Source organism: Zingiber officinale, chromosome 1B, assembly GCF_018446385.1.
Source record: "Zingiber officinale cultivar Zhangliang chromosome 1B, Zo_v1.1, whole genome shotgun sequence".
NCBI lineage: Eukaryota > Viridiplantae > Streptophyta > Magnoliopsida > Zingiberales > Zingiberaceae > Zingiber > Zingiber officinale.
The window spans coordinates 132,266,799-132,288,695 of NC_055986.1; the positions used below are offsets into that span (position 1 = coordinate 132,266,799).

At 40.7% G+C, this 21,897-nt stretch overlaps 1 protein-coding gene across 1 annotated transcript; it reads right to left on the minus strand.

Annotated features, from left to right (window-relative positions):
• Window positions 1-19,245: 19,245 nt before the first annotated feature.
• On the minus strand, window positions 19,246-20,863 carry LOC122042291 (berberine bridge enzyme-like 18). Its single transcript, XM_042602329.1, has one exon. The coding sequence runs from the start codon at window positions 20,861-20,863 to the stop codon at window positions 19,250-19,252; it is 1,614 nt and encodes a 537-aa protein (XP_042458263.1). The 3' UTR covers window positions 19,246-19,249.
• Window positions 20,864-21,897: the final 1,034 nt, after the last annotated feature.

Sequence of the window (21,897 nt, forward strand, 5' to 3'; positions counted from 1 at the left end):
TCCTCCATGGCCGCCGCATTGATCACGACGTCCTTAAGCTTTGCACTGTCGGCCATATGTGCTTGCATCATGACTTCAGCTACAAAAGAGAAAAAGAAATTAGTTAGCATCAAAGAAAAAGTTAAAAGAAGCTTCATACCTAGGCTGGTCGGCAGCCAGGTGCGGATCGGACTCAGGTTGAAGACATACAAGATGCCCTCCAGCAGCAGCTTATGAATTCTGACCGGCTAGCATGGAGGTTGTGTTCAGGTAGTCCGATTGGCTCTTGTAGCTTTTCATAGAAGGCTGAGGCGCCACTTCGAATTTCCAGCTGGTCGAGAAGTCTTGCCACTCGGGAAGACGCATAAAGAAAAAAAAAATACTCATTCCAGTGCTTGTTGGAGGTCGTCATCTTGTCGAAGAATACCAACCCAACTTGCGATTGGAAGAGGAAGCTCCCCAGATTGGACAGTTTAGGGTAATAAAAATAATGAAAGATCTGGGGGATAAGAGCAATGTCGTGCAGACAAAATAGGATGATGACTCCGCACAACAGCCGAAAGGAGTTCGGCACAAGTTGAGTAAGGGGAATGTGAAAATATTTATAAACTGCTGGAATAAAAGGATAAAGGGGAAACCACAGACCGATAACAAATTGGTCTCGGAAGAAACAAAGGCAGTCGATCGGTGGGGAATTGGGCTGATCGGACGAAGAAGGCAGAATGATCTGATGATCAGAAGGAATTTCAAAAGCATCGCGCAGGCTCTCAGCGTTGCTCCCATCAAACCTAAATTTCATGGATGTGTACTAGAGTCCAAGGACAGAGGCAGACGGCTGTGAAGAGCTTTCCATCACAAAAATAGACGAGAAGGGGAAGAAATGCGATCGAAAAGGGGAAGAGCTACTAGAAGGTCGTCAGAACAAGAATAAATACCGAAAAAGAGTGAAGGCAAAAGCGATGGGGAGAAGGCTTACAGGAAAAAGGGGGTCACCGTGAAAGCAGAAGTTATCGGAGAAGAGGCCCGGAGGATCGCTGGAGAGGAACGTACAGGAGCACTAAGAGACGACCGCTAGAGAACTCGAACGCGAAGTGTGCGAAGGCAGCAACGCAGCGGGCTTGTAAGGCCCGGGCTTGGTCGACCGGGGACGTCTGATCTAGGTCGTGAAAACCCAGGCCAAGATCTCACCGTTGAATTCAAACCGCCAAACATCACATCACGCCTGTCACGTCAGGCATACAGCGGCAGCGAGCGTGACACATGGTGCACCACCACGGGTCGGCATTTAATGATGGCATGGAAGTCCATTCAGCCTTAATGTTCAGGTATTTGCATGATTTCCAAGAAATCTGGGTGATGTTAGCCGAATCACACTCACCTAGTGAAGTCCCAGAAAATAAGCTCAAGTGCGAAGGCCGGTTAGGCCGATCGGCATAAGGGAACTCACCTACAACCGACGACAAACTGCAACATGCCGATTGGTGAGGATAGGTCTTATCCCGATCGGAGGTCGCACAATGACGAGGGCCGATTGGGAGGGAATCTATTCACATAATTGTCCAATCAGTCGGACTACAACCTCCTTTGACTAGACTTCGGGGGAGGCTTATGATGCAGTGTGTTGGTTTCCCAAGGTTATTTTGATATGATCAAACAAGTTAAGTTAGGTCCTGTTATGTTTAACCTTGTGTTTAAGTGTGCAGGAGCTTAGGATCATAGAAAGTCGAGCGAAAGACGCGGCTAGCTAGAAGGACGACACGGGAGAGAGCTGACGGGATCAGTGCGTCCGAGGGAAAAGGTGTCGTGGAAGAGTACACCGGCGGACGAGAAGAATGTATGTGACGTTCGACGGACGAGAAGCACCGAGGAGGAAGGCTGCTTAAGGAGAAGGCCAGAAATTGAGTTCGGGTGAGCCATATTTCAGATGGCCGAAATCACCCAAGCGAGCAGAGCCAGTGCGGAAGACCCAGACCGAGGTGAGCAGAACAAGAGCAGAGGGCCCAGACCAAAAAAGTCAATAGTGTTGACTTTGGTGGTCCGGGCACCCGGAGTCCGGGCGCCCAGAATCCTTCCGGGTGCCTGAAACCCAACTTTATCATCATCGATGTGGACATTGACCATTGCGTCGAGGATAGAAATCTATCCCACTCTAGGCACTTGGAACCCTTCCAAGCGCCCCGACCAAGGCTATAAATACAGCCTTGGTCCAGAAGCTTAACAACAACAAGCAATTTGAGTTCCAACACTTGTGCGCTTCACTTTATTAGTTTAGCTTCATCTTTCTGTGCTTTCATTGCTGTAAGAGGCTTCTCCGCCTGAAGGAGATAGTTAGTGCAATTCATTTCCTTTGATTAACAACCTCCCGGGTTATAACCAAGTAAAATTTGTGAGCCTCTTCTTTTAGTTTATTTCTTTATGTTATTTTATGCAAGTGTTATTTTAAGTCTGAGAAGGGTTGTTTATTTTACTTATACTGGGCTATTCAACCCCCCTTCTAACCGGCCAACGAACCCAATAAGTGGTATTAGAGCCAGGACGCTTCCGGAGGACTAATCGCCGATCGAAGCACCGAATCATTGACCAGACCGACTATATACCCACTGAAGTTCGAGGGGGAGTTCGCTAGCTGGAAGAAGTGAATGCATGTATTCTTTAAAATTGACTTTGAATTACTTTTAATATTGAAGTTCAGTTTTGTAGCACCCAAGGGTAAGGAAGAATACCAATGGACGAAGAAGGAGTAGGCCGACTATGTGGCAAACGGCAAAATAGAGTTTCATCTGTTGAGCGTACTTCCGCCACAAGAAGTCAACTGGATCGGAACCTACAACTCAGCAAAGAAGCTTTGGGAGAAGTTCCTTGAGCTATATGAAGGGATGTCTGAAGCCAAGCTCGTGAGACAGGACTTACTTCGCAACCAACTCACCAATCTACGATTTGAAGAAGACGAGACGATTGCATAACTTCACTCAAGGATTAAGGAGATCATCACCGAACTATCAAATCTCGGAGAAAAGGTAAGCAACCGAGATTCTCTAAGGCACGCTCTTAATGCCTTCCCTAGAAATACAAAATGGGCATCACTAGTAGATGTCTTCTATATATCTAAAGACTTAGAATCAATTACCTTTGAAGAATTATTTTTAACTTTTGAAGTGCATGAATCGAGATGTGCAGGTATGAAGGAGCCGACACACAACATCGCCTTCAAGGCAACGAGAGACGAACATGAGTCAGAATCCTCTCTCGACGATGAAGAAATGGTAATGATGGTAAGACGCTTTAAAAAATTATTTAAATCAAGAAAAACTAACCATCCGTAGGGTAGAAAGAAAAGGACAATCAGTTGCTACCGCCGTGAGATATCGAAAAAATTAATATATAGGGTTATTTCAGAAAATAGCCTTATAAAAATTTTTTGGAATTTTTAGGAATTTCTGGGAATTTTTCGGAACTCGTACGATAGGTTTTGAGGGGACGAAATTACGAGTCTGGATAAAGCCTATTTGGGATACCCATTTAAGTGAGGAAATGTGTTATTTATATAATTCCTTTATTTTTCTTCCCCAAACCCCATCGTCGATCCTTTCCCAGACCCGACCTCCTCCTTCCACTCTTCCCCGATCTTTTCTCCTCGCCATCGATTCTCTCTCGCGAACGACTTGGCGCCGGGACCGGAGGAGCACCTTCGGGGATTGTCGGTGTTGCCTGAGGAGGAAGTCACCGGAGCTCGACGGAATCCAAGCTGTATTCGATCGAGGGGTCGCTGCTTCGGTGATTCCTGTGGCCGAGTGTCGACGATCAGTGGCTAGGGCACGGTGAGAGCTAGATCTTGCATCGTCTCCTATCGGTAGACCTTCCCTCTCCTCCCTCGCGCCGACTGCCGACACCACTGGAATCGAGTCAGATTTGATCGCCGGCATGAAGGGGCGATTAGGGCTTCAAGGGTAAGCAATCCGAACCTTATTCCTTCTCCTTTCCTTGATGCTCTCCATCGATGTTCCCTAATGCAATGTCCGATCCTTCTTTCTGTTCATCGACAAGAATTTCACCGTGCCTAACTATGATCTTGAAGGTGAGGCATTGTATTATGTAAATGGCCATTGTTTGATCCATGATCTCCAATCTTGATCTCTGTTCTTGATCGGATCAGTGATCTTCCTGTTGATGTTGTCTTAATCCGATCAAGTGAGGAGGAATTCCAGTATCTTGCTTGATTGGTGATCTCCATCGCTTGACCTCCTGTTGATTCGATTGATATCGGTGGAGGTAAGGTTAGGTTACTAATTAGGTTGTTGTTTGGATTTGGGATCTTCAATCTTGATCTCACCTTGAACCGAACAGCAGGGTTGTGTGCTGTGGATCAAAAATCAAGGCTGTGAAGGTGATCTTGGTTTCCAGCAGTGTTCCTATTCTAGCAGCAACCCCTTCAAGCCTCAATAGTAGCTGGGAATTGAGGTATGGTGTAGGGATTTGATTACATGATCATGTGTAGATTTAAATTAGGATTATGTGTAGGTATTTGATCTTGGTTGTAGATCATAGTATAATTTTGATTTCATGATCATCTGTAGGTTTGACTAGAGGTTGTAATTAGTGGTTGATTGTGATTAGATTTGTTTGCTTAGATTAAACTAATGGAATGATTAGGGTTAAGACAATTAACCCTAGTCAACTATTGGATTTAATCTAAGTTTAGATTTCTAATCTAATTGGTGATTAGGGGTTAGGTAACTAACCTTAATTGACCGTTAGATTTAACTAGGTAGGGTGTGATTGTGGTGATTAGGGGTTTGCCCTAATTTACTTTAGTGATTTTGTTTAGCTATTCATTTGGATTTAGCTAAATAAAATATATATATTGTTTGACACAGGACTCTGATTCGAGACAGGCGTCTCGACGTTGGATTTGGCGTGATACTGCCTGCTATTTGAGGCGGGTACCCTTTGACTTATCTTTTTGATAATGTCTTATGATATGTGTAGTTTATATATAATTACTAGTGGTGGATGGTAGATTATCTCTTCCCTGGTCTTGTCTTAGTTGATACCTATCACATGCTTCTTCTGTTAGTTGCTTTACTTTAGAATTGGATGCCTTTATCTTTTGTCATGTGTATATATGTTCATAGAGATGGATATTTATAATGCTTATCTACACTTGATTAGTTGCTGGGGATACTTGTTATATGTTGTTGGATTTGCGTTGCTTATATCATTGTTATACACATGCATTTGTTTTATTGGCACCTACTCATGTGGAGGAGGATATGTTCAGGTATGACATATTGTAGCCGCACGCACCATATTGCATGATTGCATGCTGGGCGATTGACGACTCCATTGTTGTTGAGCTCGTCGGCCGGCTACATGAGGGCCTGCACACAGCGTAACCACTGCATGGGTAGTGGCACAGCACTCAGGGTGTGTATGGCAGGTTGCTCGGTGGTGCACCGCCGGGGTGCTCATGGGTAGCACGATGCAGCGGGGTAGCACGCCGGTGTCCCTCCCTGTCATTGCGTACCGGGAGATGAGAGTGTTACGCTCCCTCACTCTGATTTGAGGTAGGAGGATAGGTGTACTCCGACAGCATCCCGTCCACTCGGTTACTCTTCAGGGGTAGTGACGGCAGAGTGCACGGTGTCACAGCCCTACCCACTCGGTCTCACCATCGCGTGTGAGATGACTGACTGGCGTCAGGGGTGACCATGTCATATTGCATCATATGCACGGATTGCATTCTTTATGGTTGATGCATTTTGGTGATTGTATATGATTGACATGCATACAGGATACATGCTTTTGCTCTGACTATTTTTATTTGTGTATGTTCACAATCAGTTACATAAGCCTCGCAGGTGAGTACAGTTTATTTTAGTTATGCATTTTCTTATTATTATTGCTATAGACTGTACTTTATGCCTATTGTTGGTTATTACAGTTTATTTCAGCTATGCATATCTGTTATACTGTTAGGAGACTGTACCGTAGGTTGTATGGTTAGAAACTGTACTATAGATTCTATGGTTTAGGAGACTGTACCCTAGGATATTGCTGGTGGTTATATGTTGATGTACATATCTATTAGATTACCTGCTGAGTTCTTTGAACTCACCCCGTTGTTACTATTTTTTAGGTTGAGGCTGTCAGGAGAGATTCCAGTCGCTAGCCCCTTCGTTATGAGGATTTCTTATTTTAGATTTCTGTTATTGTTTCTATGCATATACTGATGATGTGGGTTTGTATTATGGACATTGAACATTCGGGTTTGCTACTTTTGTTTTCCGTTGCGGATTTTCTCATTACTTCGTGGAATTGTTTTCTTCGTTGTAGTGGAGTAGGATGTTTACATATATCTTTGAGGATTCTATATCGTCCTTCCTTATTAAACTGCGTGGATTGATTATATGTTGAACTGTGTGGAATGTTGATATAAACCGTGTGGGTCGATGTATAGATATATGTATTCTGGATTCATATTGTCACCCGAACAGGGGAGATGCTGCCGAAATTTCTTCGAACAGGGACTACCTGGGGCGTGACAACCACTACAATGAAGAAGGACACGTTAAGGACAACTGCCTTAAGCTAAGGAACAAGGATAAGGACAAAGGAAAGAAGCATGTCCAAACGAACAAGTACAAGACTTTAAAAGCGACATGGGATGAAACGTCGTCTGAATCGGAAGTTGAGGCTTTCTCCTGGCTTGCGTTGATGGCAAGTCATCAAGATGAATATGAAGAAAACTCTTCCGAAATGAGCATCGAGAGCATCGATGAAGGGGGAGCGACATCGGAAGAAAGCAGCAGTTCAGGGGAGTCACGGATAACAAGATTGACAAGGTAAGTCAGGTACGATCTCTTCCACCCGATAAAATGTTTAAATTCATAAAATTATTATCTAAAGATTGTTGTAAATTAAAAAAAAGAAATTAAAGAACTAAAAGTAATTCTAGCAAAATCCTAACTCTTAGAAGATTTTGATAAATTAAAGCTAGAAAACGATAATCTACAAAAAGAAATAAAAGACTTGTAAAATTATACATGCACATATAGTACAAATATTAGAAGATATAATTTAAAATGGTATTTAAATATCATAAAGGACAAATTACAAATATTTTAAAGAAATATGTCCCTAAGAAATTTCTAATTAACCCAGTTGGAAGGAACCTTTATTGAGTCCCAAAGTCTTGCCTTAATTAAAAGTTTAATTGGACTTAGGGCTTTTAGAGAGTACATTAAACGTCTAATTTCCTTATGTGGCATTGTCTAGAAGTGGTTGATGATCTAATAACCAAAAAGGCCTAGTGCCTCGCCATAACCTGGAAGCCAAATATTGAAATAAAATGTTTAATTGACTAACTGATAGAGTATTAAAATTGAAATTAGATAATGCTTTGAATAGTTATTCAATTTTTTTTAGAAAATTCTAAAAATTTTCTATGCAAATCTGTTTAATTTAAAAACAAAATTTTCTTATTTTTTTAACTTAAAGTTTTTTTAAGTTATTTTATAAACTTGTGCTTGAGCAAAATGTATTTTATATGTTGCACAAATTTTTTAAAAAAAACTTAGAATTTTTTTTTAATTCTTTCTTACTTAGAAATTTTTACTTAAAGTTTTTTTAAATATCAAATTTACTTTACCAAAATTTCTACAAAAATTAATTCTTGAAAATTTGTTTAGCTCAGGAAATCTTTTTACTTAGAAAATGTTTCAAAAATTATTGTATTATTAGCGCTATCAAAATTATTATCAATATTTCTAAAATCAGAGTTTACTTAGAAATTTTTTTTCTTACTTGAATTTTTTAAAATTTATTAGAAATTTAGGATTTTATAAAAGTTACCCTTAGATTTTTTCGGTACCCCATTTTTTATGTGATCAAAGGGGGAGAAGGAAGAATTAAGTCTCGGGGGAGGTAGCTTAATTTCTTCTTTTTACTTTTTGCACTTAATTGCAAAATTATTGCTTTTATTTTAAGTTGTTTACCCTACCTTAACTTGGGTTGCTCACATCAAAAAGAGGAAGATTGTTAGTACCCCAAGTTTGTTTTGATGTGATCAAACAAGTTAAATTAGGTCTTGTTATGTTTAACCTTGTGTCTAAGTGTGCAGGAACTTAGGAGCATAGGAAGTCGAGCAGAAGATGCGGCTAGCGAGAAGGACGACACGGGAGAGAGTCTACGGGCTCGGTGCGTCCGAGGAATGAGGTGCCACAGAAGAGTACACTGGTGGACAAGAAGAATGTACGCGACGTTTGAGGGACGAGAAGCCAGGGAGGAAGGTTGCTCGAGGAGAAGACCGGAAATTGGGTTCATGTAAGCCCTATTCCGGATGACCGAAATTAGTCAAGCGAGCAGAGCCGGAATGGAAGACCCAAACTGAGGCGAGCGGAACCAGAGCAGAGGGATCAGATCGGAAAAGTCAAAAGTGTTGACTTTGGTGGTCCGGGCACTTGGATCCATTTCGGGCGCTAGGAACCCTTCCGGGCGCTCGGAACCCAACTTTTATCATCATCAACATGGACGTTCACCGTTGCATCGAGGATAGAAATCTATCCCACTCCAGGTGCCTGGAACCCCTCCAGGTGCCCTGACCAAGATTATAAATACACCCTTGGTCCAAAAGCTTAACAACAACAAGCAATTTGAGTTCCAACACTTGTGTGCTTCACTTTATTAGTTTAGTTTTATCTTTCTGTGCTTTCACTGCTGTAAGAAGGTTCTCCGCCTGAAGGAGATACTTAGTGCGATTCATTTCTTGGATTAACAACCTCCCCGATTGTAACCAAGTAAAATCTATGAGCCTCGTCTTTTAGTTTATTTCTTTATGTTATTTTATGCAAGTGTTCTTTTAAGTCCGAGAAGGGTTGTTTATTTTACAAATACAAGGCTATACAACCCTCTCTTCTAGCCGGCCAACGGTCCCAACACGGTGATGATGAGGGACCCCACCCCACTGCCATGGTGGAGGTCAAGGTCAAGATGGTCAATGGGGGGGGGACAGTATTGACCGATCGGGCGAATCATACTCCAATCGGAGATTAAAGCACCAACCCACCGTCTTCGAAAAATAATCAAACCAACGCTCAAGGGACGACGTGCAGAAGTCGAGCCGAGCGGCTCCTTCGCTCGGCCGAGCAGCAGACTCAACATCAGCCGAGCATGTGGACAGTGGACTTCCAGCCGAGCGGCTATCCTGCTCGGCCCGACGACAAACCACACTCGGACAGTGGCCTTCCGGTCGAATGGCCATCCCACTCGGCACTGCAATAGACAACATGGGCAGTGGACATCTAGCCGAGCGGCCATTTCGCTCTGCTCGACAACAGATATCATGTGGACAGTCGAATTTTGGCCGAGCAGTTATTCCGCTCGGCCAAGCAGCAGACATAGCGGGATATCTTTGGACATCCTTTTGGGAGCTAGTGTCACTGACAGGCGGCATGGTCAGACAGAGGATCGTACGATGGAAGCTTCCACTGTCACTTCAGAGATATGCTCGACCCGTTAAGGTACTGCATCAGGGACACTTTACTAACATGTCTTTTCAGAAAAAACTTTGAGATGCGTGCCCATCTTGAGAAACGTGCACACGCGCTACAGGAGCTCTATATAAAGGGGGGTCCAAGCATTGGTGGAGGTATGCGTGACATGTGATATTTACTATGGCGCTATAGTTCTCGTTTCTTCTTCTTCTTGCTTCGCTGGAGACTGACTTAAGCGTCGGAGGGTCATCGTCAGGACCCCTTCCCTGGCTCGGCACTGACGCTGCTTGTGTTTCTGGACAGGAGTGAAGTCCGCAGGTGGTCAACAGGAGCGCCACATCCCCAGCATCCATCCCATCGACTTTCGGACAGGATCAATTAATATTTTAATTAATATTAAAGTTGAGGTTTTAATTAAAGATATAGTTAAACTTTAATTAGATTATAAGTTATGTTAATTGATAAAACAATTTGATTGAATTAAATTAAATTAAATAAGATTAAAGTTTTAATTAGGTTAAATTAAATTTCATTAAATTAAGGTATTAATTAAAGTTAAATTAAAATTTCAATTAATGCTAACCTAAATTTTTAATTAATGTTAGATTATTAATTAAAGTTAAATTTATTTTACATTTTAATTAAATTGAGGTGAATTTAGTTTAACATTGTCAATTGAGTTAATGTTATATTTTTAATTAAAGTAATGTTAAGAATTTAATTAATGTTAACAATAAAGTTGATTAGGTTAAATTTTAAAATTAAGTTTAATTAGGTTTAGTTAAGTTTAATTTATTTAATTTTAAAGTTAAGTTTAATCTATAAAATTTAAAGTTTAATTAATCCTTATTCATCTCACCTGATCTATGTTTTCAACCAAAGGTATCATATAATTTTATGAGATGATGAGTCATAAATTTTATTTTTTTAAGATCATTTGACTTTGTGTTATATTCAAGTTTAACTGTCATTAAATAAAATATACATTTTAAAATCGACTTCTAGGTTGTGGCGAGGCACATATGCCTTCTTGGGTATCAGAGCAATGACTACTTTTAGACAAAGCATTTTTAAGAAATTGGATATTTAATTTTCCTATTGTTAAACCTTGGTCTAAATAGTCTAGGATATGGCGAGGTAGCTTTAATTAGTTCCATTTGGCTAAGTAGACCAAGCATGATACACCTTACCCTACTTAACTCCCTAGACCAAGCTTTCCTAACATACTATTATCTCGCCCTACCCTAGTACCATGTTGGATAAAAGTCAAAATATCTTTTCAATCTAGTCCTAGCTAATTACCAGATAAGTAGACTATGTTTTTGAAGTGCTAACTAATTTGAAGCCTTCCCTGAATTACTAATATTATATTTAAGGTTTTTGTTTAAGTTTATATTGATTTATTTTGTAGTTAAAATATGCTTGATGGTAGCTTTGTTCATGAGATCTGTATATTTGACTTGACTTGGACTTGTAGCCCAAGTTTGGATTAATTGAATGTTTTGGTTTATTTAAGAAATTATCTTGTTTTGTTTTTATAAAGTGAATGTCATTTTTGGGTATATAGTATTTATTTGATCCGAGTTGCTTGATTAGACAAGCTTTCAGAATCCATACTTTAGTTGATTTTTTATTTTGAGTTATTAATGAAATAAACGTTTTGTTTGTCGAGTTTGACTTGTATCTGAGTTTGGATTTATTGTACATAGTTCGTTATGATCCAAGTATTATATCTAAATACTTGGATCTTGTTGTAAAGACCTCTAAAAGTTCTTTGAATTTCTTAATTTCACATTTCAAAATGGAATTTCTCTTCTTCAAGTTTTGCAATTTGATTTAAGTTTTCATCTTGATTTTGTTCAGTTGTAAAGGCTAAGTTAAGTTATTCCTTAAGATCTAGGTTTTCTTTAATAAGAGATTTAACTTGTTCGTTAGATTAAATTAACTTCTTATTCATGCATGCAATAATTTTAAAGATTTTAGCATTTAAATCAAAAGTTACCTCGTTGGAATCTTCGAAAACGAGTATAGACTCGTGGCTTGATACATATTTGGACTCATCTTCTGAGTCGCTTTCCATCTCGGGTCCGGTTGCCATCAGTGTGAGATAGTTCGATTGCTTTGGTTCTTTGGCGTCTGATTCTGTGGAGGAAGATTCATCCCAAGTCGCTTTAATGACCTTCTTCTTTTTTGACATTTTCGGTTTGTCTTCTTTGAGATTTGGGCACTTGTGCTTATAGTGCCCCTTTTTTTGTATCCAAATTAGGTAACGCTTGACTTGTTGGGTTTGACCATGTTCTAAAGGTTATTCTTGCTGAATTCTTTCTTCTTCCTAGTGAACATCTTTCTCACGATGTTCACGAGTTGATCTTCTTCATATGAGTCTAAGTCATACTCAGATTCTGGCTCAAGGTTAGTTTTGGTCTTTGCCTACTTTGTGGAACCTGCAAAGAAAGCTATACCCTTCTCAACCTGTTTGGCGTTAGTTTGTTCATGTAATTCTAGTTCAGAAAATAATTCGTCTAACTTTAACTTAAAGAGATTCTTCAAAATTTTAAAGGCATCTATTATAGATGCCTACAGTGCATTTCGAGGAAAGGAGTTGAGAGCATATCTTATCACATCATGGTTCTCAAGTTGATGCCTAAAGAGATGATGACTATTCAGGATGTTCTTTATTCTTGTGTGGAGCTGACTTGCATCTCACCATCTTGCATTTAATGTTAAATAAACTATTTAAAAGTAAGTCTCTCTTGGTTACATTTGAATCGGTCGTGCTCTCGTATATCGACCAGCTTGTCCCATAGCTCCTTTGCCGTGTCGAATGATCCGACCCGATTTAGCTCCTCCTTTGTCAGTCCACATTGAATGGTGTTCAAGGCCTTGTTGTCAGTCTGTGCCTTCTTCTTCATCTCTAGGTTCCAATCTTCTAAGAGGATGATTACATTGTTGTCGTCCTTAGGAGCCTTGTATCCTTATCGAATGCAGAACCACTACTCAATGTCGGTTTTCAAATAGACCTTCATCCTCTTCTTCCAATAGGGAAATCATCTCCATTAAATAGAGTTGGATGCACGGTGCTATAACCCTTGGTTTGTGCCATTAAGAAGATTCTTGCACACAAACAAAAACAACAAGAAAAATTCCAAGACTAGGTCTTGGATTAGTAGTGCGAAAAGAGAAAGAAAAATTAAAGCTCAAGTGGTGTTGCACTAATTTTGAAAAAAAAAAATAAATTAAAAAATAATGACAAACTTGTCAAAAGAGGTGATCGCACCAATTATGATTAATTGTAAAAATATAAATATGTCAAGTCAGAAAAATATACTATTTTATACTAAAAAATAGTGTGTGTGTGTATATGTATATATATATATATATATATTTCAAAAGAAACCCTTGTTCAATTGGTGGTTACACTAATTCAGAGCAAGACCGTTTTGATACCACTTGTTGGATCATGAGCACGTGAGGAGGGGAGGGGTGAATCACGTGATTTGAAAATATTTCTTTTCTTTTTGAAATCAAGTGTACAATGGAAATATATATAAAAAAAAAAGTGAGACAAAAAAAATAATCACTAACACAGGTTTATTTTACTTGGTTCGGAACCTTTGACGATTTCTACTTTAAGGCCTGCCTCATTGAGTGTTTTCATTGGGCAATCACTATAAGTTCGAAAAGATTACGAAAAGTTAAGTATAATGCAGGAATAATAAAAGAATATCGACAACAAAAGGAGAAGAATTTTGATTGCTAGTTGTCGGAGTAGTCTCTTGGTGTTGTAGGAGCCTTCTCGGAGCAGCGCACAAAAACGAAAGTCAGAGCGAATGTTGTGTTGAAGCTTCTAGTTGAAGACCTTTTTATAGGCCATTTTTGGGCACCCGGACCACCCCCGGGCGCCTCCAACAAGGTCTGGGACTTGGCTAACTTATCCACCTCCGGATGCCTTGACCATCCTGGGCGCCTGGATTGTTGACATGGTGACTCCTCGGCGAAACTCTATCTCTAAAACTTTATCCTTCTTCGGGCGCCCGGATCGATCTGGGCGCTCGAACTATGACATAGGCTGGCCAATCAGCATGCATCACCTCAGCCAAGCTAGTCGCCTGTTCGACCCCATTCTAGGTGTTTGCACTAACTCTGGGTGCTCGAACCTTCGAACGTCTGAACTGTGTCTAGACGCCTAGAGCATCTTTTTCAGCCACATGATTTCCTGCATAACAAGGTTAGCACAACAAACAATAATATGAAAAGAAGAGTAGTAATATTTGACAATCTTTGGACGATCTGGTCTTGACTTTAAGTTTCACTAAAACCCTAAGTCAGACTGACGCTTATTGTTCCCTCAACCAGGAATGTGTTCTCACTAGATCTCTCCTACGGTTACTTACCTTATTTCACCATTTGTGGACTTAATTGACCTTAATCTCTTGACCCATGAGGTCTTCTTGTTAGATGCCCCATTTGTACTTTCTACCAAATGGTCCTCGCTGATCCAATTGGACTTTCTACCAACTATCTAATCCTCTCTGACTCAGATGGACTTTCTGCCAATCGTCTGGTCCTTCTGACCCAATTGGACTTTATCCTGGCGTCTGATCCCTATCAAGTATTTCAGTCCTGCACACTTAGTAAGTAGGTTAGATAACACAACTGTAACGCCCGCCCTCCACCTGCTAGGTGGCGGGGTTACTTATGGGAAACATACATGCATATAAATCTATTTCTAAGCAGCGGAAGTATGTATTTGTATATTTTTAATTTCTTTTCTTTTAACCACAATAATTAATTATCTACACATTTATAGTCATGTGAGCATAATTTTCAACTTAAGAAGTCATGATATCAATTTCTAACATAAGCATGCATAAGTGCTAAGTAATCATGCAAAACATTAACATAAGTAAACATAGTTCATGTCAACATAAAATAACATAAGCAGGTTTCTTTTTTTTTTCTTAGCCGAGCCACCACCACACACATCTTTTGCCCCTTCTACTGCTCCTTTAGTTTATCCATCCTTTACCTTTATCTGTGGTACAAGGAAAGTAAGCTATAAGCACATAGGTTTAGTAAGATCCTTTCCTACTCACACAAAAATCATATATCATAGCATAATCACATAAGCATGTAGCATGGAGACATAATCATCTAAACATCATATCATGTAAAAGAGCAGCATAACATATCATTGACAAAAAAAAAAACATATATCATAGCATAATCACATAAGCATATAGCATGGAGACATAATCATCTAAACATCATATCATGTAAAAGAGCATCATAACATATCATATCATAAAATAAAAGAGTATCAGGTCATACCATATCATATCATAAAAGAGCATCATGTCATATCGTATCATAAAGGTATATGCAAATGTCTTTTGAAAACATGCGTCATGTCATGTGCAAGATGTCTTTTAAAAACATATCATATAATACTTAAACATAATCTCAACATGAGGAGGGCCCGGCTATGTACCACATAACATAAATGCGCGCAATCCCTAGGACGAGATAGCTAATCCCGAACCTACTAGGGATACTAGGTCCATACTACGTCCGTCGACCTAGGGGCGAACTAAGGAGCCCATCCCTTGGACACTAAGGTCCTGGAACAAGCCACATAAAAAGTAAAATAGCATGTCTTATTTACTTATCATATCATGAAGAGCGCTCTTAGTCCCAACAAGAAGGGAAGCAACTCTTAGACCTTTACTTGTCATATCATAAAGAGTGCTCTTAGTCCCAACTACTAGGGAAGCAACTCTTAGGCCTTTGCTTGTCATATCATAAAGCATGCATACTTGAGCATATAGCCCATCATAAGAGTCATTAGCATGCATGATTCATAAGCAAACATAAATGAGCATATTACTTGTCATATCATAAAGCATGCATACTTGAGCATATAACACATCATAAGGGTCATCATCATGCATGGTTCATAAGCATACATAAATGAGCATATTACTTGTCATATCATAAATCATGCATACTTGAGCATATAACACATCATAAGAGTCTTTATCATGCATGGTTTATAAGCATACATAAATGAGCATATAATATATCATAGGGAACATAATCATGCATGGAAAACATTAACTAGCATCTCCTAATTCATATCATAGCATGTGAGACACATAGTAAAATCATAATTGAGTCTCTAACCCTAATTCCATGGAGGGCTGAAACATACAAGATATTGTCCTAGGTTACAAGAAACATAAAATCATATGAATCCTAAACCAACTTCATAACACTTATCATAAAGGACCTCATGAGCATGTTTAGTTTATGTTCTAAGCTTCCTAGGTCTTTTAACCTTGTTATGGCCGAAACTTGCCTAGCATGTATCTAGGTTACAAGTAACATAAAAGCATATGAACCCTAAACTAATTCCATATCATATACCATAAAGAACATTATGAGCATATTTAGTTTAGGTTCTAAGCTTCCTAGGTCTTTTAACTTGGTTATGGCTGAAACTTGAGGAGCATGAAACTAAGTTCTAAACAACATACAAGCATAAAAATATCAAGCTAACTTCATATCATATCATAAGGAAAATCATGAGCATGTTAGACTTGATTTTAAGCTTTCTTAGACCCTAAAACTCATCATGGCCGAAACCCTTAAACCCTAAAGAGACATGTATCTAGATTACAAGCAACATTCAAGCATGAGAACCCTAAGTTAGCTTCATATCATATCATAAGGAAAGTCATGAGCATGTTAGACTAAGTTTTTAAGCTCTCCTAGGTCTTTAATCCCATCATGGCCGAAGCCCTAAGGTGGAATACATCTAGGTTCCAAGCAACATACAAGCATGAAACACTAAGAAATCTTCATACCATTTCATAAGGAAAGTCATGAGCATGATAGCTTAAATTTTAAACACTTCTAGGCCTTCATTTCTATCATGGCCGAAACCCTAATTCCCTAAGGTGGCATGCATTTAGGTTCCAATCAACATACAAGTATGAAAACACTAAGTACTCTTCGTACCATATCATAAAGCAAGTCATGAGCATGGTAGACTAAATTTTTAACCTCTCCTAGGCATTTATTTCCATCATGGCTGAAAGCTTTATGAACACAAATTTAAGTTCTAAGCAACATACAAGCATAAGAACACCAAACTAATCTCTTATCATAGGGTACATATCATAAGAACATAGTGAGCATGTTTAGGTTTGGTCTTAAACTTTCCTAGGTATTTTATTCATACCTTGGCCGAAAGTTCAATAACATGAATCTAAGTTTCAAGTAAGCATACAAGCATAAGAACATTAACTAACCTCCTATCCTAGGGTACATATCAAAAGAACATAGTGAGCATGCTTAGTTAGGTCGTAAACTTCTCTAAGTCTTTCATTCATGTCTTGGCCGAAAGTTTCAAAAAGTAACCCTAGGTTTTTAAGCAATCTAACCTCATGGAAGAACACATGAACTACTTGTACCACAGGTGAGGGGATACTTACAACTTCTTGCTTAGTTTTTCTTAAAAGCTAGTGCTCTTGTGAAGAGGAAGAAGAAGCTTCTCTTCCTAGTTCTCCCTTTTTCTTCTCTTGTTTGTAAGGAGTAGATCTTGGGGACTCCTTCTTGTGAATTAGTTTTCTTAGAAAGAAAACCTTAGCTTGGATTTCAGAAATGAGAGAGGGGAGAGCTTTAGGTCTCGGTGGAGGAAGAAGGAGGAGAAAGAAGGGGGATGAAGAAGAAGGAGGAAGAAGTAGCCAAACTTTCTTTCCCTTCTCTTCTCTCATTCCTATTTATTCTCAATGAGGATGAAAATATCCCAATTCATCCCCTTGACTCCTCTATTCTCTCACCCTCTTCATTCCCACGAAAATAGCAAGAAGGAAGGAGAAAAAGACAACTTGTCTTTGTCTTTTGCTTGCTTCTTCTCTTAACCAAGAGGAAGAGGAGGAAAGCTACTTGATTTTCTCTTGTTCCCTTGCTTAATCATACTCTTACTTTTATCTACAATTTCCATCCTTTGCTATTCATATATCATTCATGACTCTAGTGGTTATCATGCACCAATTTAGCTTTACCTATTATGAGGGGTTCATGGTTCAAGCCTTAACTTCTATTTCTTTTTATTTCTTTTTGGTTCTATTTCCATTTCCCTTTTATTCTAAAAAGAGAATACCCATATGTATAGCTTAAATATTTCGTGGGTGTTACAACAACATCTAACTTTAATCCATTTGTCCTTCATCAAAACCTAAGTTTGACCATTAATGTCAACTACACCAATAATGTTTACGCATGTGTGTTCTTATGTATGTGTATGATATATGCTGTAATAATTTAGAAAATTATTATTATGCTTCTGATGCATGTTTTATGAAAATAAAAATTTTAAAAAGCATATAGAGACACCCAATAGCAGTCGGGGGGTTGCGAGCAGCTTGGTCGGCCAACCAAGCTTGAGGCTAGGGGGCACGAGAAGCTTGGTCGTGGCCAGCTGAGATGGGATGGCAGAGGAGAAGGGATTACTTGGGTGTCGGAGAGAGAACACATTCATGCTGAAGAGTACGTTGGAAATCGGAGAAGATGCTGGAGAGCTGAGATCGGGAAGGGAAGAGAGGAAACTTGTTCACGTGGAGACCAAAATTAGGGTTTTGTTCTAATTTTGATCCCAATTTTAACGACAAAAACACACTTTCGTCATAAATAGCGATGACACAGGACTTCTGTCGCTAGTTCTTCCCCTGTTAATGATAGAAGAGTGTTTTCGTCACTAAGGGAGGAATCCTCTCTGCGTGAATGAATTTCCTCTTTACTTCCCGATTTTAGTGATTGAAACGTGTTTCTATCGTTAAGTGGCCAAGGAAGTCGTATTCCGTTGTTAATTTACTAAGCTGGAGAAGGATTAACGATATAAATCAAGCTTCCATTGTTAATCAGTGATGGAAAAGCATTTCTATCACTAATCCTTCCCGTTAACGATGAAATCACATGTTTGTCGTTAATTAATGACGGAAACTCGTTTCCATCGCAAAGCCCGTTGTTAATACTAGTTTTTTTAGTGTCTACGGGTGTCTCCACTTATGAAAGATCAAATATATACTCCGCGCAAGGGGGCTCAAGCTAACGGACACTTTCTTATTACTTTGATCTTTCTTTTATACTATCGGAGACACCCTAATGACTTAGACATTGGAGTGGTTTTGTTGGGAGAACTCTTGAAACCCCTTTGATGTTTGTTATTTTTCACAGGAATTGTCACATCATGAGAATAAAGCAAATAGAGCGCTTCGACGCCATCACTCTTGGGTGCGAGGTAGATTTCTATTGCCACATCACCGTGGTTAGATTTTCATACCACATCATATTTGATCTCGGACGGATCAAACATGATACTACTTTAACTTAAAAAATATGGAATTGTCACATCAGCGGTCCTCTAGAGCCGGTTTCACAGATGAGAATATTTTAACTTAGTTTATATTTAGTGTTGTTGTTGATATTATTATTGTTGTTGTTGTTATTTTCCTTGTAGAGATACTGAAGGGGGATTCCAGATGGAATTGCTTCCAACAGTTCTACTGGTGGTTAATTAATCAAGGAAGTTGATGATTTTAATGAAGAACTAAGCGCTGTATTAGTAATATGCAAAACTAAGCGATGTATTTCTTTGTGTACTCGTTGTTTGTCAGATTGCAACAGTCAATTCAGTTATTTGTAAATAGTACCTTTATTTAATGCATTCAAATACAAAGCAACCGTAATTATTTATCCTATATATCCTGTGAAATTCACCTAGCAGCAACAGCAAATGCAAAAGGAGGGATGCCTTGTTCATTCCAGAAGTAGTTCTCAGGGTCAACTCGAGCCTTGACTTTCGCAAGCTTCTCAAAGTTGTGCAGGAAGTATCTTCTTCCCCAAGCGCTTGCTTCCCTGTAACTCGTCCTCCCTTCCTCTGTGCTGCTACCCAAGTCGATATCCTTGAAGTTAAGATACGCAGCTCTCGGATTGCTGGACACGTGAGGTGCCATGTATTCGTAGAACTTTCTCATCCATGTCAAGTGCCTCTCCGTCACCGCCGCCTCTGTCTCGAACCACCTCATCCCGTATTGAATGATATATAAATTCCCCTTCCTGTGAGGGAAGGCAATGGCATCATCTTCTATCTCCCAAAGCCTTCCACCCCACGGCTCCATTGCCATTATCAGAGGCTCCTCCTCCCCCTCCATCATAGCCTCCCAAATCCCCTCCCATGTTTTCTCGGAGATGGGCTTCCTCACGAAGTCCGACTTGCTCTTGAAGGAGCTGTTGTACACCGGCCGCCGGTCCAACAGCACGCTGGTATCATTCAATGCATGGCCGTCGAGGGAGAGAGTCGTCTCCACCCAACTCAACTCGTTGCAGTCCTCGGCCCTCACGCCCAGCTCGGGGAAACTCTTATTGATGGCCGCGAGCATACCGCGACAGGGGCCCAGGAAGAGACCTCGGAATGTGACCTGGATCGTGCGGTTTAGCGGCGCCTCTCCCACAGCCAAAGCCACGGCCGCGATCCATAGGTCGTCGGCGAACCGCGGCGCTATGCTCTGCCATGAATGCAGCAACCTCGTCGCACCCTCCTCCAGCGTTCTGCTCACGGAGAACAGCGTCAGTTTGGGCGGCACCGGGACGAGTCGCAATTTGTAGGCCACGACGACGCCGAAGTTCGCCGCGCCGCCGCCTCTTATTGCCCAAAACAAGTCTTCCCCCATGGTCTCTCTGGTCAATAGCTCACCCTCGGCGTTGACCAACTCGGCATCCACGACATTGTCGGCGGAGACGCCGTACTTCCTCTGCAACGACCCGATGCCGCCGCCGCTGAACTGCCCTCCGACACCGGCAGTGGTGCAAACGCCGGCAGGGAACGCGGCTGTGGGGCTGGCTGCAGCCACTTGGTAGTACACCTCGCCGACGGTGGCTCCAGCGCCGACCCAGGCGGTGCGGGCTTCAGCGTCGACGTCGATGGTGCGGAGGCCAGAGAGGTCGAGGACGGCAAACGGACTGTCAGTACTGGAGAAGGAGACGTAGGAGAGGCCCTCGTAATCATGGCCGCCACTGCGGACGCGGAGGCGGACGCCGTGACGGCGGCCGCAGAGGACGGCTGCCTGCGCGTCGTGGGCGACGGAGGGGAGGATGAGGAAGGAGGGAGTCTCTGCGCCGGAGGAGAGGAAGCGGAGGTTTTGGATAGAGGAGCGGTAGAAGGTGGCGAAAGAGGTGTCGTTGGGAGTGTAAATCTTCGAAGAAAAAGAGGAAGATCCTCCAGTTTCTTCAAGAAAGCAACCGAGGAAGTTGGCATGCTGATGATATGCCGCGTGAGAAGTGCAGAGGAGGAAGAAGAGGAAACAGGAGAAAATGACGGCGGACGCCATTGCAAGGATGCACGTTGCACTGAGTAACGCGATCTAGGAGCCATGTGCCCATAAATAGATATCAAAACAGCTCCTTCAAGTTTCACAATTATTATTTTATCCCTTATTCTAGAAGTATTGACGACATGTGTGATACGGGTAGGTAAGTGTCCACGTGGCGAAGGAGATGGTGTTGAGAGTGTAAATCTTCAAGAGGAAGCTGCCTGAGAAGTGCAGAGGTGGAAGAGGAGTAAAAAGAAAATGACGGCCGACGCCATTGCAAAAAGACATCATATTTATCGTCATCTCCACGTAACTACTTTTTAAAAAAGCTCCTTCAAATTTCACAATTATTATTTTATCCCTTATTCTAGAAGTATTGTCGAAATGTTTTGATACGGGTTAAGGATCCCGCCCTTAATTGGGTCAATAATATAGAAGTCATTTGGGACCAAGTCAATATTCGGTCAATCTGGGAGTCATGTGGGAAGCTCAGCTTCGGTCAATGCCGAAGTCATATATCAAGGTCAGTTTTGGTCAACACAAGAGTCGCATGGTAGGTCTAGGACTCTTGACCCGCCAACATACCGGACCGACCGAGTTCCTGATTTTTCAAATTGTTGACCTCCCGACTTGCCGAGTTGATGACCTCCGGACCTATTGACCTCCCAACTTGAGCTCCCGGCTTGCCGACTTGCCAACCTCCGGACCTGCTGACATCCCGACATGCCAAACTCTCGGTACGTGATGATTACTAACATTAAAGGACACATTGAGGACATGACGATTGTAACATAACGTTTAATGATCATTTAATGAGGTGAGTCTTTTCACTTTTCATATGAAGGTAAAGGAGGGGAGACGGGGGAGGAGAAGATTATTGATGCAAGATCAATTATGATCTTTTAAATTTTAAAGGATTCAGAATCGAACTCTATTAGTGATCACTATATTTATTATAGGGAACTCATAATTATCAAATTTTATACCCAAAAAGTAACGTTTAGGTCTTCATCGGAGTCTTCGAATTTTTTTTTTGTTATTTTTAGTAATTT

Excerpts from the sequence above, each read along its gene's own strand:
- LOC122042291 (XM_042602329.1), bottom strand. The coding sequence starts at position 20,863 with ATGGCGTCCGCCGTCATTTTCTCCTGTTTCCTCTTCTTCCTCCTCTGC.